The sequence below is a fragment of the Nelusetta ayraudi genome, unplaced genomic scaffold (genome assembly GCF_046127955.1).
Source record: "Nelusetta ayraudi isolate G7.1 ecotype Tasmania unplaced genomic scaffold, CSIRO-AGI_Nayr_v1 ptg000050l, whole genome shotgun sequence".
NCBI classification, from domain to species: domain Eukaryota; kingdom Metazoa; phylum Chordata; class Actinopteri; order Tetraodontiformes; family Monacanthidae; genus Nelusetta; species Nelusetta ayraudi.
In genome coordinates, this window is record NW_027466100.1 from 3803466 (window position 1) to 3815553 (window position 12088).

The 12088-nt window shown below is 44.2% G+C and overlaps 2 protein-coding genes across 3 annotated transcripts in view; both read left to right on the top strand.

Moving 5' to 3' along the window:
* The window catches only part of pfkfb4b (6-phosphofructo-2-kinase/fructose-2,6-biphosphatase 4b), an 82567-nt gene that overhangs the window by 43042 nt on the left and 27437 nt on the right, over positions 1-12088 (top strand). The gene's annotated exons all lie outside the window — the stretch shown is intronic.
* On the top strand, positions 2242-9556 carry gata2b (GATA binding protein 2b). 2 transcript variants are annotated; one of them, XM_076037061.1, is made up of 6 exons: positions 2242-2386; positions 2569-2963; positions 3431-4042; positions 5574-5719; positions 7787-7912; positions 8522-9556. In XM_076037061.1, exons 2-6 carry the CDS (start codon positions 2744-2746, stop codon positions 8804-8806), a joined length of 1389 nt encoding a protein of 462 aa, XP_075893176.1. In that variant the 5' UTR covers positions 2242-2386; positions 2569-2743; the 3' UTR covers positions 8807-9556. The 2 variants fall into 2 exon arrangements, with proteins under 2 accessions (XP_075893176.1, XP_075893177.1); XM_076037062.1 differs by having other exon boundaries at positions 3431-4021.

Genomic DNA, 12088 nt, shown 5'->3' on the forward strand with positions numbered 1-12088 from the left:
TGATAAGGTAAAGCCCTTCTATTCAATGGCAGTCCCATAATGAGATTCTCAGCGCTGAATCGGGCCGCGACCTCATTCTCCTGGTCCTCGTGCGAGGAAAAAAGAGCAGTAAAAAAAGGGCGGATTGAATTAATGTCAAATCCTAAAATGGAAGTGGATGTTTGCTGCCGATAAGGTTTTATCGCCACGCCAGATCAAAAGGGCTCACACTCAAAGCATGTGTATTTCCACATTATCATGTTGATGAGCTCTAATACTGCCACACTTGTCCCTCCGGTATGTTCTGCTTTCTCCACTCTGTACGGTAGATTTCCTCTTAACACTGGCTCAATAGAAGCGCTCTCTCTGTAGAAATAATCCCATTCCGCTCTGCACCTTCAGCCTTATTTTACCGTATGAACTCACTATATACCGTTTGTCTAAATTATTATTATAGATAGATAGATAGATAGATAGATAGATAGATAGATAGATAGATAGATAGATAGATAGATTCTTTATATTATATTTAAATCGTAGGTTTGTGTGTGATTTGTGTTTGCGATGAAAAATTGAAAGAAAAAGATAATCATTTTCTGTATGTATTTCTGATCTTCTTGAGCACATACAACCAGCATGAAGAGAAGAAGAAATTAAAATGTGGCTCCAGATAGATAGATAGATAGATAGATAGATAGATAGATAGATAGATTGATAGATAGATAGATAGATTATTTATATTTTTCTATATTTTAGTTTAAATCGTACATTTACGTGTGATTTGTGTTTTCGATGAAAAATTGAAAGAAAATGAAATGATATTCCGTCGGCTGTGTATTTCTGATCTTCTTGAACACATAAAACCAGCATAAAGAGAAGAAGGAACTAAAATGTGGCTCTAGATATCTATCTATCTATCTATCTACCTATCTATCTACCTATCTATCGGTAGATAGATCTATCGATAGATGGGTAGATAGATAGATAGATAGATAGATAGATAGATAGATAGATAGATAGATAGATAGTTAGATAGATCATCAAAAAGTTACACATTTTCTTTCAAACTTCTAATGTAATGTAATGCAATCTAATTTGTTAGATTCCACTAGAGTTATTCTGAGCTTGCGCTGGTCTGTTCTTGGAAATCACAGCAGGGTCAGGAGGACTTGGCAGCCACTCCATGTATTTCTAGGGCTGCCAAAGAGTAAATATCAGTTGCAGTGTCCTCCGAGCTGATCCGCCGGGACTGCAGCAGCACACTCGCAATCAAGACCTGGACACCCCCCTCCCCACTCCTCCTCCTCTCAGTCTCTCTGCGCTAGAGAAAGTTCATCTCCTCAGTCGCTTTTCCTTTCCTCCCCCCCCGCCCCCCTCCCCCTCCTTCCCCTCTTGGCCGCGATGCGCTGACGTCAGGAGACGGCGTCAAGCAGGCGGCAGTGTCGGCTGGTCGGGGCTGCACGCGCTCCCTCCACAATTATTGTCTGTCACTCAGAAGGTGAGAGCGAGCGCGAGAGCGAGCGAGCGAGAGAGAGAGAGAGAGAGAGAGAGAGAGAGAGAGAGAGACACGCACGCCTCGGCTTTTTGGCCGCGTGATCAGACAGACCTTTTGTTTAATCAGGCAAGCTCACACAAAAACATCTGGTTTCTTTACCGGAATTAAATAATATCTTTGTTGAATAACCAAGAATGAACACACACACACACACACACACACACACACACACACACACACACACACACACACACACACACACACACACACACACACTATCACGAGGGGAAGTGTTGTGTTGTGTTTGGACGCCGAGGTTCGAGACATATTCAACTCTCTGATTTGTTTAGTGGAGGATGAAACAAAAAAAAAAATGTTGCTTTTATTACAGTTCCTAAATGCAGCAAGTGTTTCATTTTAATCTACATTAAGCCACTTAAAAAAAACAAGACGCGGGGAATGCCTGTCCAAAAAACATACCAAGCACTTTTGATTTACCCTACTATATATATATATATATATATATATATATATATATATATATATATATATATATATATATATATATATATATATTAAAAGAGTCTGAATAAAGCATCCGGATTGTTGCTTTTCATATTATAGAAATATGTCAGTAATGTTCTGCTCCTGCGTCCCGCCCCCGTGAGTGAAGCCTGTCGCGCCATTGGCTGAGTCCAGGCTGTCGGCGGAGGCCCCGCCCCCCAGGTTTGACAACCCTGCCCTGCTGCCAGCCACATATACGTGTTGCTCCGCGTCCCCGTGGATGGAGTTTAGTCCGACAAACAGCCGCCGAGGACACGAGAGCTGCCCGAGCCAGAGGCGACCAAGGACGGTGTCCACGGAGGCATGAGCCGACTGCATGCTTTGGAGGAAACAGTGACGGACAGAGAGGTAGAATGACTTCTTTTAAATATTATTATCATCAACATCATCACGCTATTTAGGAGTGAAAATTGCAGAGTTGAGCACAACAAACACTACACACACTACACACACACACACACACACGCGCGCGCGCGCGCGCGCGCGCTTCCAAAAAAATATTGACCTTTCATGTTTGCTTCTTGTTGCAGAGTTCCGCTCCTCGAGCTCAAGGAAGAGAGGGGAAGGAGGGGGAAACACAGAAACCAATTCGCAGATCCTGTTAATGGACTCAGTTGCGATCCGGTGAAGGATCAGTAGCCTGTATTTTAGAGCACATTCCCGCCTGGATACTCGCTGACCGTCCGTTCAGAGAGAGCTCCAGACATGGATGTGGCGGCGGACCAGCCCCGCTGGATGCATCACCACGCCGTGCTCAACGGCCAGCACCCGGATTCTCATCACCCGGGCCTTGGCCACAACTACATGGAGCCCGCGGCGCAGCTCCTTCCTCCGGACGAGGTGGATGTTTTCTTTAATCACCTGGACTCGCAGGGGAACCCGTACTATCACAACTCAGCCAGGGCCAGATACAGCCAGGCGCACGGTAAGATCCGCTCAGCATTAATAGCCTTATAATAACAATAATAATAATAATAACATGGCATGTCACGTCATGTCATTGAAATGACAATTTTGGAACCGTTTTTGCAAATGGAGAGCTAAAGGCGCGGCAAAGCCGTTATAAACGTTGATATGCAAATGTATTGGCAATAAGACAATAGCCGTTTTTAATACACGGGCTGAGTGGCTGTATTGTTTTCTGCTGAAGAGTTACAATAAAACAAGTATTTTATTTTGTTTTATTGTATTTTTTTTTTAAAAAAATTTTAATGAAAGAAAAATGAAAACAAGACACATTTGAAAGGCAATCACTGATAATTTAAAGGCTGCTTTCGGGCGGAGGGACATTACATTGAAACCGCTGAATCAACAAGTCTCTGCTTTCTTCTTTTTCTGAATTAAACTCTCGCCTTGCCTGGTAGATAAAACATGCGCGTTGCTCTCCGACAGCTCGCCTCACGGGGACTCAGGTCTGCCGGCCTCACCTCCTCCACAGCCCGGGGATCTCCTGGCTGGACGGAGGCAAGGCGGCACTCTCGGCTCACCACCACCACCACCACCACCACAACGCCTGGGCCGTCAGCCCCTTCAGCAAGCCCAGCCTGCACCACCATGGCTCCGCGTCCCCCGGCGGCCTCTCCGCCGTCTACCCGTGCGCCAGCAACTCCAACGCCGTCTCCGCGTCCTCGCTGTCGCCGCCGTCCCACTCCAGCCCCCACCTGTACACCTTCCCCCCTACGCCGCCGAAGGACGTGTCCCCGGACCCCGGCTCCGCGTCTCCCTCCGCCACCAGGATGGACGAGAAGGAATCTATTAAGTACCAGGTGTCGCTGGCGGAGGGGATGAAGATGGAGGGCGCGAGTCCGCTGAGGAGCGGCGGCCTGGCCTCCATGTGCAGCAGCCAGGCCCCGTCCACCACCCACCACCCCATACCGACATACCCCACCTACTCCATCCCCGCGGCGCACGAGTACGGCGGCAGCCTATTTCACCCCGGCAGCCTGCTGGGAACATCGCCCAGCTTCAGCCACAAAAACAAAGGCAAGACACGCTCCTGCACCGGTGAGTCCACCGAAATACACCAGGGAGAGATGTAAAACAAATTAAAACAAATAAATACATTTTTTTTTCATATATATATGCATGAGAGAAAGGTGCATAATGACCTTATCACTGATCTGATCAAGACACTGTGAACGCTCTGAACTGAACAGAGGAGAAATCCGGAAACCTTATAAATCTTTAAACAGTTTTAAGCACTTGGGTTTAATGAAATATATGTGATTTTAAACAAATACATTGTAGCTACTTAACAATTTACATTACTGTTATATTACATTTGATATAAAAGAACGTCGCTAATGATGCAATCAATCAACCAATCACAAAGAACCTCATTTTAAACATACGTGGCGCATCGAAACTGCGCATTGATTGTCTAAATAACCGTGAAAATGCGCTCATTAGAACTGGGGAGAGGGGGCGAGGTGTAAAAAAAAAAAGACAAATAAAACCAACAATGAAGGGCAACGTCCCATTTCTTTGCCTATTGTTCACAACGTTGACAGCCAATCCGCAAAAAAAAAAAAAAAAAATGCAATTTATAGCCGCGGACGAAAAAACACGTCACATTATTTCTGTCCGCCCGCGAATGCAATATGTATCAAGCGCTCCTCTTTTTAATTGAAGAAATGCGACAACTAATGCCATTATCCTTTCACTGAAGACTTTTGGAGCGTCCTCCAGCACGCCGCGCTAATCCGCCTTTGTTAAGCGCCGAGCGTGACTCTGTAATTACGCCTGATCTGGCTGCGGCAGCGCAGTGCGCTGGATGCAGCCCAGAGGTGTGAGAGAGGAAGATCCGCAGGTGCACGCAGCCAAAACCTCAGTGTTTAGGCGCTAGGAGTCGTTTGTCGCTTCTCCGTTACATAAGACATCGATACGCGGCCCTGATTGCTATTTGATTACAGGGCGCATGCACTGCCAGAGCCACGGCGGCGGGTTTTTTATTTTTATTTTTATTTATTTTTTAAGCACAATAAACAAGGAGGCTGTGCCGATCTCACAGTTGGAGACAATGCTGTCATTCCCTTCGTTGCGTCGTGGTTGACTTGATGATTGTCATCTATCGAAGACCTTTGCAGGATAGTACCTCGCATTTCATTTTCCTGTTGTTTATCTGATAAGCTCGGAAGATAGTCAATTCTCAGACATTCTATATATTCCCTCCATCGCGTGGCTGCGTTCAGAGTAAATGACGCACTGGTTACAATGATGTCAGAGAAAGTGTTTATTTTTTTCCTGCGTTGTCCCTTTTTGCGCTTCGATGCAACTGGAAGATAAATTATTTACAAATTAGGTGCTGAATAAAAAATGCTAAACAAATACAAATAATCTCTTAACGTGAGAAGAAAATCCTGAACGCCAACAAACACATCCTGAAGTTTGCACCCTTCCCCCCTGCCAAAATAAAAAACACAGATTTTTCTCAATTTTTTCAAAGGGTTTTTCTTCTTCTTTTTTAAACACAGCAAAAGCCAAGAACTGGCTCTTCAGCTGCTTGACTGTCCCTTGTGTAATTCCTTTTTTGCAGAGGGCCGTGAGTGTGTAAACTGCGGAGCCACCTCCACACCCCTGTGGAGACGTGACAGCACTGGACACTACCTGTGCAACGCCTGCGGGCTCTACCACAAGATGAACGGACAGAACAGGCCCCTCATCAAACCCAAGCGCAGGCTGGTGAGTTGCATCAGTGTTGTTTCATGAGAGAGAAGGGAATCACGTAAGTGTGTGTGAGAGAGAGAGAGAGAGAGTGTGTGTGTGTGAGTGGAGGAGGAGGAGGAGGAGGAGGTAGTAAATAAAAAAAGAGTGTGAGGTGGTGGGGCGAGCGGGGACACAATTCCAGGAAAGTTATATTTTCTCAATCAGCTTCCGGCCATTGTGTGTGTCGCTCACCTCTGACCCCTGCGACTCGGGCTGTTAGCAGGGTTTGACTCTCTCTGTTGATCCTGTTATCATTATTGCTGCTGCTTCTGATACTGACATTGATAGCCGTGCCAGAGCCTCGTCACGTAGAACAGACGAGGACCTCGAGCTGACATAGTGCATGTATAGTTTTTATTTTATTTTTTATTTTTTATCAAAATAAACAATATTTATAGAGCATGTGTTCAGCGAAAAGGGTTCGTTCAATGAAACTGAGTCATGCAAAGTGTGTGTGTGTGTGTGTGTGTGGAAACAGAATAAGTTATTGAAAACCTTTTAAGAAAATGTATTTTCTTAGAACAGCAAATATTGGAGGCGTTCAAAGGAAAAAGCAGTTTTGAAGAAGTCAGAAATGTCTTATCTTGACGTGCCATCGTGCCTATCACACGTGGAATGGGCCACGTTACCTCGTGTTGCATTTGAAAACTTTTTTTTTTCAAGGTTAAATACCAGGGGAGGAGACTTGGTGGTACACGTCACATTATCTGGTATTCTCCTTTGCAGCTTCAATCAGAATTTAAATAACTTTATTTTGCAGCGTTTTAAACCATAAGTGGGCACTTTGATGTAACACACGCACACAGACAATGGTTTCCATAGAGTCATTTTGAAGTGACGGATCTCGTGTGAGATAATAAAGTAAAGTAAAATCGGCGGAATTTGATGTGAAAAACACTTATAAAAAAAAAAAAAAAAAAAACTCACCAGATAGAAATCATCTTTGGTGCACGCGGCTCCGAGTGCGCAGACAGCTGTCAGCTGCGCTCTAACGTACGAGCGCGTATTTGCGCGTCTGTCGCCGATGCTGGCGCACAGAGCTCATACATCAGGCCCGGTTTCCGCACGGCTCGACCGGAGCTCGCAGCGCTGCAGCGTCTTGCGCTGAGCAGCCCCTCCAGTTGCTTCCTATCCGGATGTCTGACCGGTCCAGATAAAGCAGCCGGCCCAGCGCCTGTTTCCTCCCGCGGCCTCGCATTTGTAAGACTGAAGCCCTTATTCGCTATACGGTGGTCAAGTTCTCCGGCCATGCCGCAGAAAGTAAAACACGGTGGTTATTATAGGGGGAGGAAGGGCAGCGAGGTGGAATGGAAGGTGGCGCGTGACTGTATATACTGCTGGGTGGAGGTGCAGAAACATATAGACGCAAAAATACTGATTGTAAATATTATTCATCCTGTGTTCAGTGTTGCGTTTATTAGAGCGCGTCTCGGTTGATTGATGTTTTTTTTTTTTTTTTTTTTTTTCCTTAAGTGGAAAATTGTCCCGAGGTGGTAACATTTGTCGAAGGCGATTCGGGCGAGGGGTTGATGAATCTCCCCTGCCTTGACCTCTTATCAGTCAAGTGCATAGCTTTGTCGCTGCGATTCAGGCTTTTCAATCAGAAATATCAGCAACGCATCAGTGTTTGGGTGGTCAGTTTTCATGTGTTAAAAGAAAAAACAAACAAACTGATGCACAGAATGCAGCTGCAAAAAGGGGATTTATGAAGGTATACACACACATATATGTATATGTATATATATATATATATATATATATATATATATATATATATATATATATATATATATACATATATATATTGTATAACATGGGTAATTTATTGGTGAATCTTAAAATGTGTTTTTAATCAATAATACAAACACACATATATATGTATATATATATATATATATATAGTGTGTGTGTGTGTGTGTGTGTGTGTGTGTATATATATACATATATACATATATATATGTATACAATGTCTTTTCCAGTACTGATATATTTGTGTGGATGAGGTGTTAAGTAATCATGCCTCAATGTATTTTCTTGCCACAGTCGGCTGCCAGACGAGCGGGCACCTGTTGTGCTAACTGTCAAACGACGACCACCACACTCTGGCGGCGCAACAGCAACGGAGACCCCGTGTGCAATGCCTGCGGCCTCTACTACAAGTTGCACAACGTAAGTACTTGACTGCTGCCCATCACCAATTCAGGCCTGGGATCAAGTGTCCGCCATCAGAGAATGGCCGTCCAGTGACACTGATGGTCAAGCGGATACAAAAATAGTGCCCTGCAGGGAAGGGAGAGAGCCTGTTCCGTCACTCTCACACAAATCTTTATCGCTCAACATTCGTCCCACAGAAGGTGTGAGCCGCTCGACAGTCATAACGCCAATCTCCCCCAACAGAATGACGGTGATCAGGTTTAAAGGAGGCGCCAAGAAAACATCCATCTTCGTTTTACTTTGAACAAATCAAATGAAAAAGAGCTGATAACTCCAATATATCTGTGTATATCAGTAGCACATAAATGTGGAAAATAAAGCAACGCACACATCATATTTTCACAATATATAAAAAAAACTGTATTGCATGCAAATGCCCTAATGTTTTTTTTTAGAAACATTTCCCAGAGTTTAACTGTCCTGCTGCAGATCACTGGTAACACGCAGAGAGCTTGACAGGCTGGGAGCACCTATTACTGTGCAATCCAGAAACAATTACACCCATATTGTAATTCATATAGTCTGGGGTTGAAGTTCAAAGAAGTTCCCCTTTCTTCTATGCAGGTGAACCGGCCGCTGACAATGAAAAAGGAAGGAATACAGACGCGCAACCGGAAAATGTCCAACAAGTCCAAGAAGAGCAAGCGGTGCAGCGACAGCTACGAGGACTTCCCCAAGAGCATGCACGACAAGAGCAGCCCTTTCAGCACGGCATCACTGGCCGGACACATGTCCATGAGCCACCTGGCACCTTTCAGCCACACTGGACACATGTTCCCCACGCCTACCCCCATACACCCGTCCTTTGGCCACCCGTCCCACAGCAGCATGGTGACGGCCATGGGCTGAGGGTGGGAAGCCTGGCATGGTTGTCGCTGCAGGGCGGTTTGTACAATGGTAAAGGCACCCAGTTTGGCGGCGCCGCCGCGTCTCTGATTAGCTATTGATTGTTTATGATTGCAGTGTGTCGGACAGCATATGTACTCTGGAAGGAAAGGACTGACTGCTTGTTTTTTTGTTGGTTTAAAACTTTTTTTTTCGTTTTGTTTTTCGTTGCTCCTAATGTACAGGTACCTATGGAGGAATGCGTTCCGCCACACAGAGACACAGACACAGACACACATGCACACACAGACACACGCACACACACAGTGCCACTGCACCTCATAGTTTTATCCACACTGACAGCCTCGCTTGACTGTTTAGTGGCTCAGTATGTGCTGAACAGTAACTGTGAATATTGTACAAATGTCAGAACGAAGAGGGATGAACTGCAAAGTCCCCTTAACAACTTTAAATTGATTATGCTGGATTTTGTTTCTTTTTTATTTTTCTGAGGAAAACAAATGGGGGATACAAAGAAAAAGGGTTTATGGTTTCTTATCTGACACTGTTTCATATTATTATTCTTATTAATATGATTATTATTGTTGTTCTGATAATTTATTTTCACAGTCTTCTTGTACTATACCCCCCCTCCCCCCGATGCATAATGTGGATACTGTTATCCCCGTGATGAATATATTTTTAAGCTGAAGCACTGTCTCCGAGTTGTTCAACATTTGTACTCATAATGAATAAAGAGATTGAGTAACCTGTCGTGATTGTTTCCTTCTAATCACTAATCAACATTAGCAAGTGAAGCTTGATGACGGATGCAGGAATTTGAATTGAATGTTATCAACTAACTTTAAATGAGCCGTTTTAAAAAATGAAACACGAGACTATCTCCTCCTGTCCTCTTCACTAATGCCGTATAAAACATTTAACAGACAATAGAATTTAAACGGTTCAGTGTATTTGAACCTTGGATTCAAATATTTACCCTTCCAAAGAAAAAGAAAAAGTGTCTAAGAATTGGAAATGGAAATGGAAAAACCAAGAAAAATTAAATATATTTGTCGGACAGTAGTTGCATGCTAGGGGGTGAACGGCAGCAACCTAATGAAACACTTGCAGTGCAGTCATGGGAGTGCGGAGTGTTTGACTGCCTCGACAAAACAGCTCAAATGAATAATAACGGCGACACCGTGCTCGTCTCAGTGGCGCCTCCTGGACCCCCATCTTTGTTTTGCATCCTTTGTCTGTTTCCACATCGTCAAGTCATGGTAAGAATATTAATCGCTGAGTTTGTTGGTATTAACTTAAGAGGATACCGCATCCATTTTAGCACCGACGCCAATATGTTAATCTTGTAGGTGGCACAAACCAAGCAGCAGCAGCAGCCGCCGCCGCCTCCACTGCAGCTTCGCAGATACAGAACCCAGTCATACTCGCCACAAGACAAAAGATGTCTGCACACAAAACTGCTGAATATCAACAGGGACGTTACCACCTTAGTTGTGAAGGATCTACAGCCCTTTGCTACTGTCCATTCTAGGTGGTTTAGGTCATTAGTCAGTAGTTGGTCCATATATGAAGTCAGTGTGAGCAGCAGCGAGATGATTTTTTCCGCGTGATGATTGTGAAGGAGATGATCAGAGCCCTTAATCCAGGTTACACCCCTCCTACCAACTTGGTAGAGAAGTGCCTTTACATTGACGCTTCTTTTTACATATGGCAATAAGTATTTAGTCTGTTGGGTTGTACAATAAAGTTGCTGGTGCTTCCCCTTCAATTAAAGGACTTTTGAAACTTTTTCTTTTTCTTTTTCTTTTTTTTAACAATGTCTTGTAACAGTTTTTTAAACGTTAAATTAAACTCAGTAGTATTGATAAGAGTACCATTATGAAATGTTTTACCAGTCTGGACATGTGTGGCAAATTTGATTAGTTTGCGAATGATGTTTAGTGGGTGAAATATGTACTGAAAGAGGTGTCATTAATCATATTTGTAAGCAAATGGTGCAAATTGTGCGCATCCTGTTTGTTGTCAGTGAAGGATCAACAGCAAAGGTTTTAGGTTATTTTCATTTTTGAAACCTGTGAAACAAACGCTTCTCACTGGGCCATTTCTGTGTCAAAATGAAACATACAGATATAATCTTTTCACTTACGTTATGTGGAATCTAACTGCGGAACATCTGACTCACAATGACAGTGTAAGCACGGCAAGTCACGAAAGGACAGTAATGCTGAGTCTATTACAAGCTCTGTATTTTAAAGGACTCATATTTCTGGTCTGGTCTGTAAAATGAGCTGCAAAATGGAAATGCGTTTTCGTGAAATGGGCCAAAAGAGAGTTTTTTTCATCAATGTGTTTTCTGCCATACACTGACGTTTGACAAAGACTGAGTGAAAGGCTTTGGAGTGAGAGGGATTTAAATATTGTATGATAATAGATTTGCACAAGCCAGTTGCTTTTATTTAAGCAAAATGTCGCTGTTGGGCCAATCGGGTTAATTTTTTATCATTAGAAATTTTTAGACCTGTATTTATGTATGTGTCAAATTTCATATAATTTTTTTGGAGCATGCTTTGTGTGTCACATGTGTACTTAGAGAGGACAATGTGTCACGCTTGGGAAAGGAACTCACATGCTGCAGAATTTTACAGTTTTTACATAGATTTATTGGTTTGCTCTGGCAGATGTTTGGAAGGTGGAGCAGGCGAGCTCGCTCAGAGCTAATGATACAACTCCAGAGGACCAGGGAAATGGATCTCCCCTCGGGGCCGAAACAGCGGTTCGTCACCACAACTGGTGGCGCTCGAACCGGCAGACGAGAGCCAGGAGGGGCACAGGCAGGTCAGGGAACAGGCAAGTTTTAGAGATTGGTGGACAGAAGTCAGGGACAGAAGGCTGGCAGGTTTACCAGGGGGCAGACAGCAAAGTCAGGTCAGGAACAAAGTGGGTCGGAGCCAGGCAGACAAGCTGGAAAAATAGTGCTGGAGAGTCATGCATGCTACACAGAACAATCTGGCAATGAGTGAGTTTGGAGCTGATGTATATATACAGGGGTTGATTGCAGTGGATGAGCTGTAGGTGTGCTGATTAGCCGAGTAGGAGAAGGTGTGGTCTGAGTAGTGGGAAGGTACTGACAGGGAGAGAAAATGGCAGGCTGACTGTGACAGAGTCCACCCTCCTTACCCACCCTCAAGGGGCAGCCCCTGACATCCTAAAACGAAAATGGGTGGGAGGACGAAGAACAACAAGAAGGCGGGGTAGAATTCCTGAGACCCAGATGACATTAAT